General features: G+C 39.0%; 1 protein-coding gene across 2 annotated transcripts in view; it reads left to right on the forward strand.

The window, feature by feature from the left end:
- The window catches only part of ARFGEF1 (ARF guanine nucleotide exchange factor 1), a 71,773-nt gene extending 55,079 nt beyond the window's left edge, over positions 1–16,694 (forward strand). For both annotated transcript variants that reach the window (XM_028736767.2, XM_028736768.2), the window contains exons 22-39: positions 186–336; positions 1,404–1,494; positions 2,521–2,561; positions 2,648–2,817; positions 3,135–3,286; positions 3,406–3,578; positions 3,938–4,098; positions 5,278–5,408; positions 6,787–6,916; positions 7,633–7,768; positions 7,854–7,992; positions 9,112–9,178; positions 9,899–10,028; positions 11,068–11,207; positions 11,857–12,025; positions 12,873–13,011; positions 13,927–14,044; positions 15,341–16,694. In XM_028736767.2, coding sequence (XP_028592600.2) covers positions 186–336; positions 1,404–1,494; positions 2,521–2,561; positions 2,648–2,817; positions 3,135–3,286; positions 3,406–3,578; positions 3,938–4,098; positions 5,278–5,408; positions 6,787–6,916; positions 7,633–7,768; positions 7,854–7,992; positions 9,112–9,178; positions 9,899–10,028; positions 11,068–11,207; positions 11,857–12,025; positions 12,873–13,011; positions 13,927–14,044; positions 15,341–15,505 — 2,403 coding nt within the window. In that variant the 3' untranslated portion in view covers positions 15,506–16,694. The remainder of the gene's footprint in view (positions 1–185; positions 337–1,403; positions 1,495–2,520; positions 2,562–2,647; positions 2,818–3,134; positions 3,287–3,405; positions 3,579–3,937; positions 4,099–5,277; positions 5,409–6,786; positions 6,917–7,632; positions 7,769–7,853; positions 7,993–9,111; positions 9,179–9,898; positions 10,029–11,067; positions 11,208–11,856; positions 12,026–12,872; positions 13,012–13,926; positions 14,045–15,340) is intronic.
- The last annotated feature ends 1,243 nt before the right edge of the window (positions 16,695–17,937 follow it).

Consider the following 17,937-nt stretch of genomic DNA (forward strand, 5'->3'; position numbering starts at 1 on the left):
ATTTAATTGTATATTAATATTTCTAAGAGTGTTTGTGTCAGTGTGAGATACCTAAAAGGTTTCTGGAAGTTTGCTTGTGTGCATGGATGAAAATTGCAAGGGTTTACTAACATTTGATGTTAAAAATGATCTGTCTTTCAGTAGATTGATTATTTTATTTTTCTGTATTCTTTTTTAAATTCAAGATTTTGAAATGCATCAGTCAGCTTGAATTGGCACAGTTAATAGGTACTGGAGTAAAGCCACGTTACATCTCTGGGACTGTGAGAGGACGAGAAGGTTCTTTTATAGGAACAAAGGATCAGGCACCTGATGAATTTGCAAGTCTAGGAATAGGCAAGTATTGTAAATACTAACTACTAGCTGGCAAAACTGCTTTAAGTACATTATGTCTGCCTTGTTGCTGGTTTAGATTTGTTGGTGACAAATTATTTTCCTGTAGAAAGAAGAGAACTATACAGATATTATATACTATTGCCTGGTGCCTTCATGACATTTCCTTAAGTGCCAGGTGAAAACGTTTCTCTTTTTTTAAAAGATACTTCTTTATTCATTTTATGTACAATCTTTACAACAGAAGACTTCACATCCAAGACGAAACAGTATATAAAAAACCCTTGAGTCTCATATTTTCGTTTGTACTGATTCTTCTCATATTCCCTTATTTTACTATTCCTTAATTATTTGTTTCTGTATATCCAGGCCTTTGGCTGATTAACATTCTGTGGCCTTTTAATTTTGTTTGTGGGATGGGGGGGATGTTACTGGTTTGTTTTCGTTTTAATATGTATTTTGTGTTCCCATTTTGTATTTTTATGTTGTGAACCACTCTGATCAGATGAAGCACAATATACAATTTTAATTAAGAATAAGAATGGATTGTATCCAAAGTTAGTCATACTTGGAGTAAACCCATTAAAATAATTGAAGGGGACTAACGTACGTGTAGTATTTTCAACGGGACTTTGCACTAGTACATAGTTCTTCCATCATATTCCATGCTGTTCCAGAGGGCCCTGTGGTTATCAGGAGTAGCCTTTTTGGAAATATAAGGAGTCCGGTGGATATTTGGTGGGGGGGGGGGGAGAGCAAAAATTAGACACCCTTTCTTGCACAAGTGAAAGATATTTCTACTAACATAAAGTCACCAGTCTTTGTGTAAAAGAGCTGTATGTGTCATTGGGCCTTTATTCATAACGTTGACAGACAACAGCTCCTAACAATAGCCAGACAACATTGCAGTGGGAAGCGGTGTGTGTCCTAACTCTAGCACACAGATTTCATCCATTTTTACCATTATCTTCAGTATTGCTGGCAAATATAATTATTTCGATGTTTGCAAAGTTACTTTTTTTCCTTCCTCCTTTCAACAATCCATCCCTTCTTTTAAAAATTGACGCTAGTTGGAGGAAATATGGACTGGAAGCAGATTGCAAGTATTCAAGAATCCATTGGAGAAACTAGCTCACAAAGTGTTGTTGTTGCTGTAGACAGGTATTGTATTGTATTTGCCTTTTGCCTGATATTGTGATGTTTGTATAGTAGCATAAATATTTTGGCTGCTTTGGAAATACAGTCATACCTTGGGTTACAGACGCTTCAGGTTGCGTTTTTTCGGGTTATGGACCGCCGAAACCCAGAAGTACTGGAACGGGCTACTTCCTGGTTTCGGCGGTCTCACATGCGCAGAAGTGCTAAATCGTGCTTTGTGCATGCACAGAAGCGCCAAATCGCAACCCGCACGTGCGCAGAGGCGCGCTGGTTGTGGACGTGCATCCTGTACAGATCACGTTCGCAGCCCAAGTGTCCACTGTAGTCATATTGTTAGCGTTGTTTTTTTAATGATACTACCTCTAATAATGCTCTACTAATGTTTGTTGATCCAAAGAACTAAATGATACAACTGAGTTAGTGAGGGCAAAATGGAGAGGGTTGGCAAGGTTGCAGGGGCAGAAAAGAAGCATGGGAGGACTTTAGATGGCTTTGCGATCCACTTTGCCCTTCTTTGTACCTCTGGCATGGGAGGGGAAGCAAGGGGATGACTGCAAAACTTTGAGAGGATCAGCATGAGGCACCTGTTAACCACCTGTCAAAGCTGAGGTGGGAGCCAACAAGGTTCCCCCCCACTTGGTCTAAGGGGAGCTTGGCGAGGTGTGTCTCTGGTAAATGGAGCTGTTGGCAAGTAATGCCAGCAGGGACACAGCTCCTAGTATATGTACAAGCAGTCACCATTTTGTGCAGGGGTTCCATTCCCAGCCCCTGCAGGCATTGGGGGAGTGTGTATAAGCATGCCACACCCCCATTCTTCCCTTTCCCAGGTCCAAAAGACCCACACATCGGCAACATCATTTGGACATGCCTAAAATGGCCGTCCCCTGTGTATAAATATAAACTCACACATATATATTTATATGTCAAATATTCAGTGGTAGGGTTTGTTGACCTTTAATCTTCATATATATTGAGGAAATCTGACATGCAAAATTCTTACACAGTTCTGTTAAATTGTGTCTTCGACAGAATATTTACAGGATCTACAAGGCTAGATGGAAATGCTATTGGTAAGTTTTGGATACTGCTTACCATACTAATGTATTAACATTTGTTAAAAAATACATATTAAGTGGATTCTCTGTGGATTTAACAGTGGATTTTGTTCGATGGCTTTGTGCTGTGTCTATGGATGAACTGCTGTCTGCCACTCATCCTCGGATGTTTAGCCTGCAGAAGATAGTGGAGATTTCTTACTATAACATGGGGAGAATAAGGCTTCAGTGGTCTAGAATCTGGGAAGTTATTGGAGATCATTTCAATAAGGTATGCCTAATATTTACTAGCTCTTCCACAAAGCCAAGTGAACCTTTTAATCTATTTAATAAAAATGCCCCATCAGCATTTTGAGTGCTGAAGATACCACCAGTTAATTACGACTTACTGAAAGTTAGACTTCGAGAAAAGTTTTAGAAAATAATTATGCTAATAAATAGTTCTACTTAGAGGAAACGGTGCATTTTTAATGTTTTTGTATAATTTCCTGATGGTTTTGCCATACAGTTATTTACAGATCTAAATAATTATGTATATTTTTTACTTTTTACATTGCATATCATGAGTTTCTAACTTGGCTTTGCTAGGTTGGCTGTAATCCCAATGAAGATGTAGCTATTTTTGCAGTCGATTCCTTAAGGCAGTTATCAATGAAGTTCTTAGAAAAAGGGGAACTTGCTAATTTCCGATTCCAGAAGGACTTCTTAAGACCATTTGAACATATCATGAAAAGAAACAGGTAATAAATGATGTGTAATGGGTGAGCTACCTGAAATCATTCTCTCATTCTCTAGTGTACAAAGCTAAAGCTTAGAGTTTTAACTAGTAAATTGTTTGTAAATTTTGTCTCTGTTGTAGATCTCCAACCATTCGTGACATGGTTGTTCGCTGCATAGCCCAGATGGTGAACTCCCAAGCAGCAAACATCCGCTCAGGATGGAAGAATATTTTTTCAGTTTTTCATCTGGCGGCATCTGATCAGGATGAAAGTATAGTTGAACTTGCCTTTCAAACTACAGGTCACATTGTCAGTGAGTACCCATGTATAATTTACAGGCTTTTGCCAGGAGGTATAATATATTCTGTTCTTATTGTGTTGCTTTTTAGCTTCAGAATTTATTTGCGTGGTAAAACTTAAATAATATTACTTAATAAAAATCATTCTGCTTTACTGCATAGGTAAGGGAACTTGTGGCCCATCGGTAGATGCCATTGGCCTACAACTCCCACCATCCCCAGCTGGTTTTAGGAGTTGAAGTCCAACATTATCTGGTTCACCCCCACTCATTTTATCAAGATAACATCTGTATCTTAAAAATCTTAGAAGTTGTATACTGTGGTTTAATTGGCAGATATTCTAACTATTCATCTGTACTTTCTTTCCTTCCAGCAATTGTGTTTGAGAAACACTTCCCAGCAACTATAGATTCTTTCCAGGATGCTGTTAAATGCTTGTCCGAATTTGCATGCAATGCAGCTTTTCCAGATACAAGTATGGAAGCAATTCGCCTTATTCGTCATTGTGCAAAATATGTATCAGAAAGGCCACAGGTATAATTTATAGGTGGTAGTAGTATTTATGTACAGCTTCATCTGCTAAGTCTTGACCATAAATGTTCTGGTGTAAAATAGAGGAGAGAATTTCATGGGATGACGTTTGTTTCTGAATGTGATCCAGTTTCAACCAAGCCCAGCGCATTCCCCCCCCCCCCCCCGAGACCATGGCATCTGGGGGATCTGGTCAGAAAAAAATCTCTCTCTAAAGATATTAATTCCAAGATATGTGTGATATATATTTTATAATCTCAAAATAGTATTTAATGAATTTACAGTATGTATTCCAGATTATTTAAAAATGATTTAGGAATTGCTTTAAAATTAATTTTAGGTACTGTTCACCAGTGTGAATTTAGGAAGCAGAAAGAATAACAATAACAACAATAACCATAATTTTATTCCTTCCAGTAGAACCTTAGAGACCAACTAAGTTTGTTATTGGTATGAGCTTTCGTGTACATGCACACTTCTTCAGATACACTGAAACAGAAGTCACCAGACCCTTATTATTTATACCCTGCCCATCTGGCTGGCTAAGCAAATACTGTGTCTTCTTCTTTGTATTATAAATCCAAAGAAAGTTTTTATAAATAATTTTTATAAATTATTTATTAAAAGCATTTTTGTTTTTTTTATCCATCTGTCAGCAGGATGGAGAAGGAAACCATTTTTGGCAACTCCCCTCCCCGAATTCAGAGCAGATTGCGGGAAAGGGGGGATCAATTGGAAATTGCTCCGTTCATCTGTAAACACCTTACATGTCAGCCGAGCAACTCCATTGGATGTCAAGCTATGGGTGTAATAAATTATTGAATTTGTTAACATCCTTTTGGAATTCTGATGAAAGCAATAGTTGGATCCAAGGTGGTCTTCAACTAAGTCTTACTCAAAGTAGGCCCATTGAAATTACCGAGCATTATAAAGGCAGGTCCATTAATTTCTAGAGGTGTCCTCTAAGTAAAACTTAGTTGTATACTGCCCACACAACTGCTGCTGTTTATAGAAACCTCTCTGAATCAGGGCCTGATATGTGATAGTTAAAGTAGCTTTACCTAGGAAACAAATTATAATTTATTTAGCATCAACTGGCATGATGGTTTTCTGGGTATAGAACATAGAAATTGCATTTAATACTGTGTTTCTGCTGTAATAAACTTGTGTTTGCTCCCAAAGGCTTTCAAAGAATATACCAGTGACGATATGAATGTAGCTCCAGAAGACAGAGTCTGGGTGAGAGGATGGTTTCCAATTCTCTTTGAGCTTTCCTGTATCATCAATAGATGCAAATTAGATGTAAGAACCAGGTAACAAGCCATATTTGTAATTCAAACTTTTAAAACATTTTGTTTCACTTGCAAGTCTTCAAGCAAGAAATGGGTGGGAAATAACATTATTATTGCCATATAAGCAATCTGACTATTAGCAGGAGACAGCATCTTGGAAGGAACTGAAAAGCTGAGAATACAGGTCCTCATAACTGTTATGCAATTATATCCCTTTGTTTGCTATGGGGACTTATTTTCGCTTAGCAAATTGGTGAAAATCCATTGTAAATATGTAAATAGTTTGTTGTCGTTTAGTCGTGTCCGACTAAATAGAGACAGATATTTAGTGTAGCAGATATAGGTTCTCTCTGTAAGGGAGTAGATTTCTAAATGTAAATCTCTAAATTTACTTAATAACCATTCAACAGCACATTAAAATTTTAAACTTATTTGCACAGAGAAAATTGAGTTATTTATATAGGAGGCTCTTAAAAAAAAAGTATTGAAACAGCACATAGCCCCCAAACATCTTTCTTCACTGCAACAGAACCTTTAAGATCAGAATCTGAAAGCATGCATTTCAATCTCCGATCTGCACATAAAAGTTAGAAAGCAAAATAAAAGACTGTGGTCCTTTGCAGTATCTGGTATTGAATTGTGGAAGGCAAGTGGTTCTATAGACAGATTATCTCCTCTTATGTTCTTAAATGTGTGAATACAGCATTAAAACTGGGTGGTGGTTGTTGTTTTGGAGATTAACATTCTTCTGTGTCCAGTAAAATACATTCTGTTCAGTGCGTGTATATTATTGCTTCACCCACCTTCGCAGTTCTTCACCTACCCATCAGCTTGGAAAAATAAGGGAAATGGTGTTTAGAATTGAATTTCTAATGCAGCGAAGAACAATGCTGCATAGTCTTACCACATTTCATTGCAGAGGCTTCTGTTCTCGTGTGAAATCTTGGAAGTTCTTTGCTTTGCAAAGGGGGATGGGAATCAAATCTAAATCTTTTCCTCAGCTTTTAAAAAAAAAAATCACTGACGTTTGGCAGAACGGAATCCTATTGTAAACTGCATTTTTGTAACGATTCATAATTCCCTGTGAACTTTAGAAGATAACTGCGTAGGTAGGAGTTTGTGTCCTCGCTTCACATAAATGCCTTTTTTTATTTTTGTCCTTCCTTTCTTTCATGATGGAAACTTAAGATGGCATATATGTAGGATTCTCTGTGCAGGCACTATAAGGTTACTGCATCATATGCCTTCAGACCTTGCCCTATTGGGTACACTGTGCCTGTTCTTCCTAGTTTCAAGATCCTCCTTCAAGTTTAAAAATAGATTTTAAAAGTCATTCTAGGAGCTGAGATGTTCTGTTTTGCTCAGCTTTCCCATATTTGCCATTTACTTTTTATTCCAGAGGCTTAACGGTTATGTTTGAAATAATGAAAACGTATGGCCATACTTATGAAAAACACTGGTGGCAGGATTTGTTTCGGATTGTCTTCCGGATATTTGACAACATGAAATTGCCAGAACAACAAACTGAAGTAGGTATAGTTTATGTCTTACGACTAGAGTTCTATTTATTTTTCTATTGCTGTCATAAGCTCTTTTGCTCAAACCTTTCTTCAGATAAGATGTTGCCCAGCTGGCTAAATTGTAGAATTGCCATTGTGTTCCCCTGCCTCTGTGCTTCATCCCCATCTACAGATCTGTATATGGCGTCCCTTGATGGCAGACTTTAATGTTTAAGCACATGGGAGTTTATATCTGCATGGTGAATAGCAGTATAACACCTCAGTTAAATCTCTTTCCATAATGCCATTCTGAATCAGAGGGGTAAAGAGATCCCATCTCACTTTATTAAGCCCAGGACTGGATTGTTGTAAATAGTTGTTTTCCTTATTTAGACAAAACGTCTGCTTTTTAATCTTCTTGTGGTTGTGAAAAGCACTTTACTAACGAGATACTGGAGTTAGAAAGGCCTTTTCCATAAAACTGGATTTTATCTTACTACGGCTGTTTTTAACAAATATCCAATCCAGTGCCATTTTCCTAGAAAAAGAGGTGCCCGGAACTCACCATGAATGCCTCCCTCCTTCTCTTAGAATGACAATGGCACCCACCTGAGAGGTGCCGGAACTGAGTTCCACCGTGTTGCAGCTGAAAAAAAGCCTTGATCCAATCTCACTTGAGGGATTTGTCCCTACTTAGTTTTTCAACTAATTCCTTCATTGCTAAGTTCCCTCTTCCTTTTCCCTAGAAAGCTGAGTGGATGACAACAACTTGCAACCATGCACTTTATGCAATATGTGATGTATTCACCCAGTATTTGGAAGTACTTAGTGATGTCCTTTTGGATGATATTTTTGCCCAGCTGTACTGGTGTGTTCAGCAAGGTAGGTGCAGGCAAGCTATTGTACACAATGAAACAATTTACTCTGTATAGCATGAACAAACCAATGCCTTTGTTTTGTGTTTCAGACAATGAACAACTAGCACGGTCTGGTACAAACTGCCTAGAAAATGTTGTCATTTTAAATGGTGAGAAGTTTACCCTTGAAATCTGGGATAAGACTTGCAACTGTATGCTGGATATCTTCAAAACTACAATTCCCCATGCGTAAGAGATTTCCCCCTTTCATTTAATTGGCCTGAGAACAATGCATACTTTTATATACTTGTCTTATTGTCTATGCTTGGCTTTTATGGCATACAAACATAGGAGATGTGTCATACCAAGTCAAGGCACTAGTACAGAGTTTTCCAAACTGTGTTTCACATGAACACTCCCCACGCTTCTCCAGGGGCTGGAAAAGGGTTAGTTTAACCTCTGGTTTGCTAGTAAAACTGAATTACTGCGCCGCAAAATGATGTTCTGTACTAGTACGTCTAGCTCAGTTTTGCTGACACTGACTAGCAGTGACCCTCCGGGCTTTCAGACAGGGCGTCTCTCCCAGCCCTACCAGGGATTGAACATGGGATCTTCTGCATTCAATGCATGTGCTCTGCCACTGAAATACAGCCCTTTTTGTTTCTGTATAGCTCCTCTTATTTGTGAATCTGCACAAATGGGGACCTGCATATGCACAGGCCAAATCTGGATGAGTAACATGGGAAGCTGCCTTATTCAAAGCCAGACCATTGGTTCCTCTAGTTCAGCCATGGCAGGGTGTTTCTGGTAGATCCTGGCAGATCTTTGCCCCCCCCCCCCCAAAGGGAGCATCAACTTTGGACCATCCAATGACAATGGTTAGATCACTGCCAGTTTTTTTATACTGTGAGTAGATCACAGTCTGTTGGGAGTTGGTCGTCCCTGCATCTAGTTCAATATTGTCAACGCTGACTGGCAGTAGCTTTCCAGGGTTCCAGGCAGCGATCCTTCCCAGCCTTACTTGGAAATGCCAAACAATACAGTCATCACAGATTTCACCTTGTGTCTAGGAGAAGGCTATCACATCAGTGCCTGTTTGCCTTCTTTAATTTGTGAACAGTCTTGTCTTGACTGAACGCCCATCTATGGGGAAAGAGCTATCTCAGGCTGAGCTCAAATAGATTTCCTATGAATAGAATTTCATTCTATATTTATTTGTGTAAGTAGCCTTGGAACATTTTACGTGTAACTTTTATCTCCTTTCCTGCTCATAATGCTATGCAAAATAGGTTTATCACTGTTCTTGTCTTCAAAATTTAAGATGTTACTGGTACTTCTGTGACGAACTTATGTCTTATTTTTTTCAAGGCTTTTAACTTGGCGGCCATCAGGGGGAGATATTGTTCCTCCGTCTCCTGGAAGAGAGAAACAATTGGTATGTTTTCCATGTGAAAACGGCAGGGGAAATGCTTTCATACATATGAGTAAAAAGAGAGGTTTTCTTTGACTATTTTTTTGTTGTAAGTTGAAGTCTGCAGGTTCCATGTATTTGCATTTGTGAACTGTAGATGACAGCTAACTTCTGAATAAATACCCATAGGATTGGTCTGTTACACTAATTTTCTCATAAATGTTGACTGGATTCGGACACAGTGTCAAACCATTTTTTTGGTATTACATGAACTAGCCTGGAGCTCAGCACTCCCCTTCCTCCTTTGCACTCTCTCGCCTTCGTAACAAACATTTGCCTTTGCTTCTGAATCCGTGGCTTGCCCAGTTTGGATAAAAGGAAATGCTGGAGGAGGCAAAGAGAACAGAATACTGAACCTGAGGTTTGTTCATGTGACACCAAGTCTGTGCTGCTGTTGAGGCTTGTTATTGTGTGGTCCTTAAATATTCTAAGATGAAAGAAGAGTTCAGTTTATTTATCCCTAGAGCAGTTGAAATAATACTCATTTTTAAAAGTTCTGACAGCTGTGTTTATAGCAAAGCTTAGAATATGAATGAACTGTACCCATGTCCTTCTAGGAGACATAATGACTGTCAAGTGGTGACTAAAATGTAGGTTCACAAAAATATGCTCCCAAGTAGGTTTTCCTCAACACTGAACTTCGTTTTGCTGAGGGTGCTTTTTGCTGTTTCTTTCCATTTTCAGGATACACTATCTCAGAAATCTGTAGATATCCATGACTCTGTGCAACCAAGATCCTCAGATAGAAGACAGTTTCAGCCCATTGTAGGGCTACCAGCAAGTGAGGAGGCCAGCAAAAACAAGCCTCCTGCAAGTGAGTGGTTTCGTTAAGGAGTTGTTTCCCAAAGGCTGGGCTGCAAAGGCCCTAGTTCAGCCTTTCTCAACCTGTGGGTCCCCAGATGTTGTTGAACTGCAACTCTCATCATCCCTAGGTAGCAAGGCCAGAGCTCAGGGATGATGGGAGCTGTAGTCCAACAACATCTGGGGACCCACAGGTTGAGAACCGCTGCTTGATAAAAGCACTTCTGTTTATCCAGTGGGACCTCCCTATTCCCCACCCCCTTTCCCTGCTACTCCATATATTGGGCTCTAGACTACTTCCAAAATTCCTTGAAGCTTTGGGAATGACTTTTCAAGTGCTGCTTTTAAAAAGAGGAAGGTATGCCCAAAGCCTGCGCAGAAGTTTCCTTTATGATTTGTTGGCTCTGGGCTGTGCTTCTATAAAATGAGAGTGCTGATGCGTCCAGGACTGCTGCAGAATATATTTCATTCAGGTTGCCTATAAAACAGTTTTACATTTTAAAATGATTGTACTTCTTTACCTTGGACTTGATATATTAAGAAGATACAGATGCTTTTCAAAATGTCATTTATAGCCTGAAAATTTAAGCTTAGCTTTTTAGCAACCTTTGTTTGCACTGATAAAGAAGAGGTAGCACAGGATACTTTATTTTATTATTTAAATTATTTATAACCACCTCTTAATTGTTCACGTGATCCCAGAGCGAGGAATAACATTAAAATACAACAAAACAATAATCAGTTGAAATACAACTTAATATAAAATTAGACAACATATTATCAACATAACATAACAGCATCTGCTGTGCAAGGGGTGCCATTTTAGCCAAATGCTTAGTTGGTGTTTTTTACCTGTTGTTGAAACTCCATTAGTGTTAGAGCTGAACACACCTGAAAGGGAAGTGTGTTCCAGAGTTGGGTACCACTATTGAGAACCACTAAATCATACAATAATATGTCTTGGCAACTGTACTGCTGTGCAGTGTAAGTATCTTGGGAGTACTTAAAAATTTGCTTAAATTGATCTTATTGTTTTGTGCTTTGTTTTAAAGAATTTCCTGACCAGAAACTGTTTGGTGCTCTGTTGATCAAATGTGTCGTTCAACTGGAACTCATTCAAACAATCGACAACATCGTCTTCTTCCCAGCAACCAGCAAAAAGGAAGATGCAGAGAATCTTGCTGCAGCACAGGTAAGTACAGTTTGCCAGTTCCAGCCTTTGGAGATGTGCATTTATTCTCCATTTTTTGGTTCAGTGGTCTGTTTTGTAACATCTGCTTTCTGCTGGAAAATTCCTGAATTTCCATGGAAGAAAATTCTCTTATGGAGAGCGTAGCCAAGTTTATATAGAACCTGGGAAAGAACTGCCAGTGACCTTTATGCTTTATTTCTCCTGCTTCTGGTGTAACTTTTGAAGTGCCTCTAATACAGACTAACAGTACACAAAGAAACCTCTTTTGCTAGGTATAATATGCCACAAGTCTAATGGGAATGTCCTCGTTTGCCGTTTGACTCTCCTCTATGCCCTGGGAGCCAGTGATGTAGATTTGTAGGAAGCTCACACACAGTCTTTCCCACCCATTCGTATACATCCCCAGCCTCAAGGGATTACAGCTTAAAAAAGCAGCTCCCAAGTGGCATACTATAGAGATTTAACAAAGTGTGAGTAGACATCAAGTAAAAGCAAAGTTCAGATCAATCTGCTTTTGAGGAAAAGAAACTAGAGTAATGCAATCGTGAATAGTTTTCACCATTTAGTTGCTGCAGGTATTGAGAAGTTTCATGATCATATTAAAAATATTTAGCAATATGAATGCCAATTCCATTTTTCTTTTCTTTAGAGAGATGCAGTAGACTTTAATGTTCACGTGGATACACAAGATCAAGGAATGTATCGCTTTTTAACATCCCAGCAGCTTTTCAAGTTGCTGGACTGTTTGCTGGAATCTCACAAATTTGCTAAAGCTTTCAATTCAAACAATGAGCAAAGAACTGCACTGTGGAAAGCAGGTAAAACTTAAGGACTTTCAAAAGAATATTATATTACTTTATAGGGATACGGGTGGCGCTGTGGTCTAAACCACTGAGCCTCTTCGGCTTGCTGATCGGAAGGTCAGTGGTTCAAATCCTTGCAACGGGGTGAGCTCCCGTTGCTCTGTCCCAGCTCCTGCCAACCTAGCAGTCTGAAAGCACGCCAGTGCAAGTAGATAAATAGGTAGTGCTGCAGTGGGAAGGTAAATGGTGTTTCCATGCGCTCTGGCTTCTGGCACGGTGTCCTGTTGCACCAGAAGCGGTTTAGTCATGCTAGTCACATGACCCAGAAAGCTGTCTGTGAACAAATGTCAGCTCCCTTGGCCTGAAAGCGAGATGAGTGCCACAACCCCATAGTCGCCTTTGACTGGACTTAACTGTCCAGGGGTCCTTTACCTATATTACTTTATTCTGATATGTGCAATAAAGAGTGACAAAGAGAAGCATGTTTAAATATAAATCTGTTTGCATTTTTGAAGCTTCCTGCTCAAAGTAGATGGATGCCATAAGCATTATGTGAACTAGCTTGTGCATCCCCATTCTTTTCCCTGCCCATCTACACACATTGGGCAGTATTCTGCTAACATGTCCCACCAGAGCAACAATTTCCACTTGTGCAATGGAACGTTCTCCCCCTCTCCTCCCCCTGTGCACATCATCCCATGACTCTCCCTGAATCTGCTCCTCTAGAACAGACTAAAGGGGCAAAGGGGAGAGAGGGAGAACACTCTGTTTCACAAGCACATTACCTTGGAACTAAGTTGGATCCCACCCGTTACTCCAAAGTAGGCTTTCTGAAATCTAAATAGTGATAATGTTTTGACAGGTTTCAAAGGAAAATCTAAGCCCAATCTGTTGAAACAAGAGACAAGTAGCCTTGCCTGTGGGTTACGCATTCTGTTTCGTATGTATATGGATGAAAGTCGCAAAGACGCATGGGAGGAAGTGCAGCAGAGACTACTAAAGTAAGGACCCATTCACAGGCTTTCAAAACATGAAAGTGTACCGTTCAATTCTGTAGTATGCAAATGTATTGAATATTTACTTGAAATGAAAATGTGTGGTGTGCAAAAATAATCCTGGCTTACATGATCCCCCACCCCCGGTCCTGTCCTTTCAGTTCCTTTCCATAGGGAGATCATGACTGTTGTAGTTGCGTCAAAACATATAAGTCATTCTGCATAATTAGCGGAGGTGTAGTCACGTTACTTGTTGCAGCAGAAACAACAAACATTTCATGCATCTGATAAAGTGGGCTGTGTTCTATGAAAGCTTATACCATCATCAGCTTATTAGTCTTTAAGGTACCACAAGACTCTGCATTTGTTCTGCGTAATCACTCTATAATAGTAAGATCTGCATTACAAGCACATGTGCCTACAAGTGCACCTTGCATTTATGATTCTGTCATTTCAACATGATGCCATTCTTGTATAAATTATACAGTTTATCTGTGAGAATGAATTTCCTGTTCTCATTCAGCTGGTTTGTTTGGCAGTTCTGTAAACATTGATCTCTCCCACTACTCAGCCTTATCTGCACATTTTTCCTTTTCTTTGATCAGTGTCACTGCCCATTTTGAGATAGGACTACACCCAGTTTATGTGATCAGTGAATCATTTATTTATAGCTATTCCATAGAAGCCTGTTTCAGCAAACCAACACAGACATGTAGAAGTTACATGTTTTATTTACTATTTTTGATTTTAATTCTCTTTTGAATATTTATAAATACATGTTCAACTGTTTTTGTTGATAATGTTTTATTTTATATTTTGGTGAAGCGCTTAAAGGTTTTCTTACTTTTCTGACAACTGTAGACAAAACTCCTACTGTAGCTAATTGTTCTCACACCTGGAATTGTCTGTTGTGCTTTGCAGTGTCTGCAGTGAAGCTCTCAGTTACTTCCTTACTTTAACATCAGAAAGTCATCGGGAAGCTTGGACTAGCCTGTTACTTTTATTCTTAACAAAGGTCCTAAAAATAAGTGATGATCGGGTAAGTAATAATCTCAGATAGGTAAGGCATGCTGAATATTGATCCCAGGCCTCAGTGGGACACTTTTGAAGACTGCAGAGTTTGAAAATAGAATGGGGACTCTCCCCAGCCTGATTACTGTTTAAACAATTTAGCCTGGATTTAGTGTATGTTGGGTCCCTGCATCAAGTAGTTTGTGGCAGGCTTGGACTCTGGGCTTTAGCATGCCCTTGATGCTGCCTTTCCAACATAAATTGGTTCCTTCTGCCTCATGGATGATAATTTTGCTGGAGGCCATGGGTATAGCAGAGGGACCCATCTACTGTCCCGAATCCCACAGCTTACAGAGATACCACCACATAGGCACAGTTCATTCAAGATATTAATGGAAAACATCTAAGCACCCCAGATTATTCAGGAACCCCAAATTCAAGAGACTCCATGAGAAATGTCCTACCCAATATGCTGTGTGCACCATCTATAAAATGTAGTGTCCAAGACCTATATGTATTCTGAGGCCTTTGGGACATTCTAATCAGGGCCACTCCACTGAAAAAATTCCAACTAATGTTGTGGGAGAGAGGGAAATGCATAATGATTAATGAAAATACGTCATGGTTGAACCACACTCTGCCCTTTTCCTGGCTGTTTTTGGAGCAGACTCTGAACCAAATCTGATAAATGAATGTTGCACTCCACTGCTGGAATCCCAGTTTTTGTCAACAACTCCAGTGAAAAATAGTAAAGCAATTATTAGTCATAGAAAAGCACATAGCATCTGTTGCTGTTTTGTCAATGATCTGGCTCTATCTGCTCCAACAAAAAAGAAAAGGCAAGGTTATGGTGGGGATCATGTGTCCTTATGTGCATAGGAGGGTGTACATTTTTTTATTTTTAAGGGTGTTAACTTCTCCCAGTACTCTAGAATTATTGTGTATTTGTCTTAGGATGGTTTCGTCTCTTCACCTTTCATCGCATTTTGAGAATCATTGTAAAGAAAGTTGTTGTTTTTTAAAAAAAAAAATCTTGAGGAAAGGAACACCAAAATGTTCCTCTGTGAAAGATTTATAGAATTGTTTTGGATTTTTTCATGTGTGTTTTTTTCCTTGAGCTAGGATAAGCCACTTAAATCAAAAGTAGCTAGAAACACCTCATTTCAGTTCTGCTGTTGCCTCCTCCTTTACTTTGGAAAGCCACAGCAGATTCTTTGTATTTCACTAATTCTTGCTATAATTATTGATGTAACGTCTCTATGTAGTTGGGTTGTCAACTCATTTCCCCAAAACTAACAGGATTCCCTTTCCCCCCATTCAACAGTTCAGAGCTCACGCCTCATTCTACTATCCTCTCTTGTGTGAAATAATGCAGTTTGATCTGATTCCTGAGCTGCGAGCTGTTTTGCGAAGGTTTTTTCTGCGGATAGGGGTAGTTTTTCAAATATCTCAGCCACCAGACCAAGGAATGGGAACAGCCAAGCAGTAGAAGTGTGGCTAAGGAAACAAAGGACCAAGATCACTTGCACTGAATGTCCATAAAAAGGGGCTCTCTTGATATGGAAGTGTGCATCTACGGGTTCACAATACAGATTAAAACTGTAATTTAGGCTTGCAACACTCTAATTCTCCAGTGGGTTCTCTCTCCCCCTCTCCCTCCACTGGCTTGTGTTGACCATAGAGCCAGTTTTACCACAGTCTTGTTGTCAGCCTGGACTGTGATAGCCTCTTAACTTTCCTAGACAGAGATATATATCAAAAGATGTTTTTGATGGGTGTGAATTTAAGATGTACCCAAAGAACTAACACATTTAAGAAGTTTGAACTTTGACAGAAGTACAACTCAGGAGGGCTGCATTTTGAAAAAGAAGTTTGTAGTAAAAGATATGAAAATATTGCTCATATAAGAGATCTAGCAACTATGTGGAATTCTTATTCTGGAGATTTTTTTTTTTTTTTGCACACTCAGGCTATCTGAGATATAGGTAATCATCCTTCTGTGGAAAAAAAATGTACAGAGATGCAGGTCTGTAATATAAAGTCCTAAACACTATATAGTTATTCCTGCATTCTTTTATTTCTTAGAGACCTGTACGTTTGTTTACCAAATGCACTAGTAAGGGGTTGAGTTCTGATTTTTTTCATCTGTATCCCAAAAGCTAGCCTTGCTGCCTTTTGTCAAGAAAACAGATTGAAAATGTTACAACTGACTTTAACTGTTTGTAATATACCTGTGATAGGGCTTTTAAATATAATAAGCCATCGCAATGATCCTTCAGGACTGGAACTTGAATCACTGCAAACAAGTCTAGGTTTTGTCCGCTGTCACTTTTTTTCCTTTTTTTTCCTTTTTCCTTTTTGGTTGTTTGATGTAGATTTCACTATGTACAGAATTTAATGTTGAATATATTCAAGTAACAAATCTGGCATGGTTTGAGGATGGTTTTAAATTTATTGGAAATGTATTCATACTGTGAATTGTGCTCTGATGGTTAAAGAAAAGATTGTCAAGCATTCTGTCTTACAGTGGATGTAGAAAAAATTTTCAGATGGAAAAATGTATATGGTACAGCTCTGTAAAGTTTTCTATGTAAATTCTGTACAACTTTCTGTACAATATTGGTTCTCATCTGGCATATTCTAATCAGGTTATAGGTCAATAAAGTTTTTGAATTCTTTCACTGGTGCAATCAAAACAAATGCAATGTAAAAACTAATTGCTTCAGTGTTTCAACTTTAAAATCCTTAGCAGATTGCTCTAACTGCCTTTGGAAACTTTGCAAGCACAATAGTTGTGGGTATTTAATTGTATAACTAATGACGTTTGTCAAATGGTTAGGGTATTACTTATACAAAAAGAATAGAAGCATGCAAACCAATAGCTATCATGACTAGTAGCCACTGACAGTCATCCATGGAGGATCAAGCTAAGCCCCCTTTTAAAATCATGACCATCACCACATGTTCCCTAATTTACGAACTTCATTTTGTCTGTCCTGAATTTCTCATCCACTTAGCTGCACTGGAAGACCCCGGGGCCTAGTCTTATGAGAGCGGGGAGAAAAACTTTTAAGGGACGTAGAAAAGGGGGGTACTAATAGCATATGTACTTACCCCAAAAGTATAGCGTGGCTGAACAGGAGCTCCTATCTCCACTACTCCTCACGCATCTGGTCCTGTGTTTGGAGTTCAAGAGCTAGAAACAAAAGAACTCATGTTTTTCAGGCCATGTCACTGGGCAAGAGTGAATGGGAAGTGTGAGCACAGGAGGGTCTCTCACTCTGTTCTTTTAGAATTCATCTCCACAAGAATGGTTTTAAACTTTTTTCCTAGTAAAATATAATTTATTTTTTAATCTTACATTCATGACCATAAATATATTTAATAGCATTCACTACTGACATTTAAAATACAGAAGAACACAAGATGACAGGGTAATTTAGAATATTAGAACAAATGATTAGATAGAAAGTCTGGAAAACAGAGAAAGGGCTTAACCACACTTAACTTTTGCCCCCCACTTTTTCCAGGCACAGCTCTGCTCTTTAAAGCTCTGTGTCTTAGCACTCCTTTTCCACCGTCGAGCTTTCACAGTGGTAAAGAGTGTGGGTTTCCATGGGGAAAGCGCTGGAGCAAACAAACTGAGTGCTCAGACACAGAGCTTTAAAGCGTGGGCCATGCCTGTAAAGTGCAGAGGAAAGGTAAGCGAGGATAAGCCCTAAATCAGCAAAAGGAACACTTATTAATCAATTCAGATCATTGAATACCTATGAAATGCATGAGAAATCCAAGCCACAGCACTCATCTCTGTTAAATGCAGAACACGTTTCACACGCTTGTAAGACTTGAGGTCTGAGGTAATTTTTCAAACAAAAAATACCAAGAGGGTAAACGGGAAAGCCTTGCCTCTGTGCCATCTAG

The sequence above is a fragment of the Podarcis muralis genome, chromosome 8 (genome assembly GCF_964188315.1).
Source record: "Podarcis muralis chromosome 8, rPodMur119.hap1.1, whole genome shotgun sequence".
Taxonomy (NCBI): Eukaryota; Metazoa; Chordata; class Lepidosauria; order Squamata; family Lacertidae; genus Podarcis; species Podarcis muralis.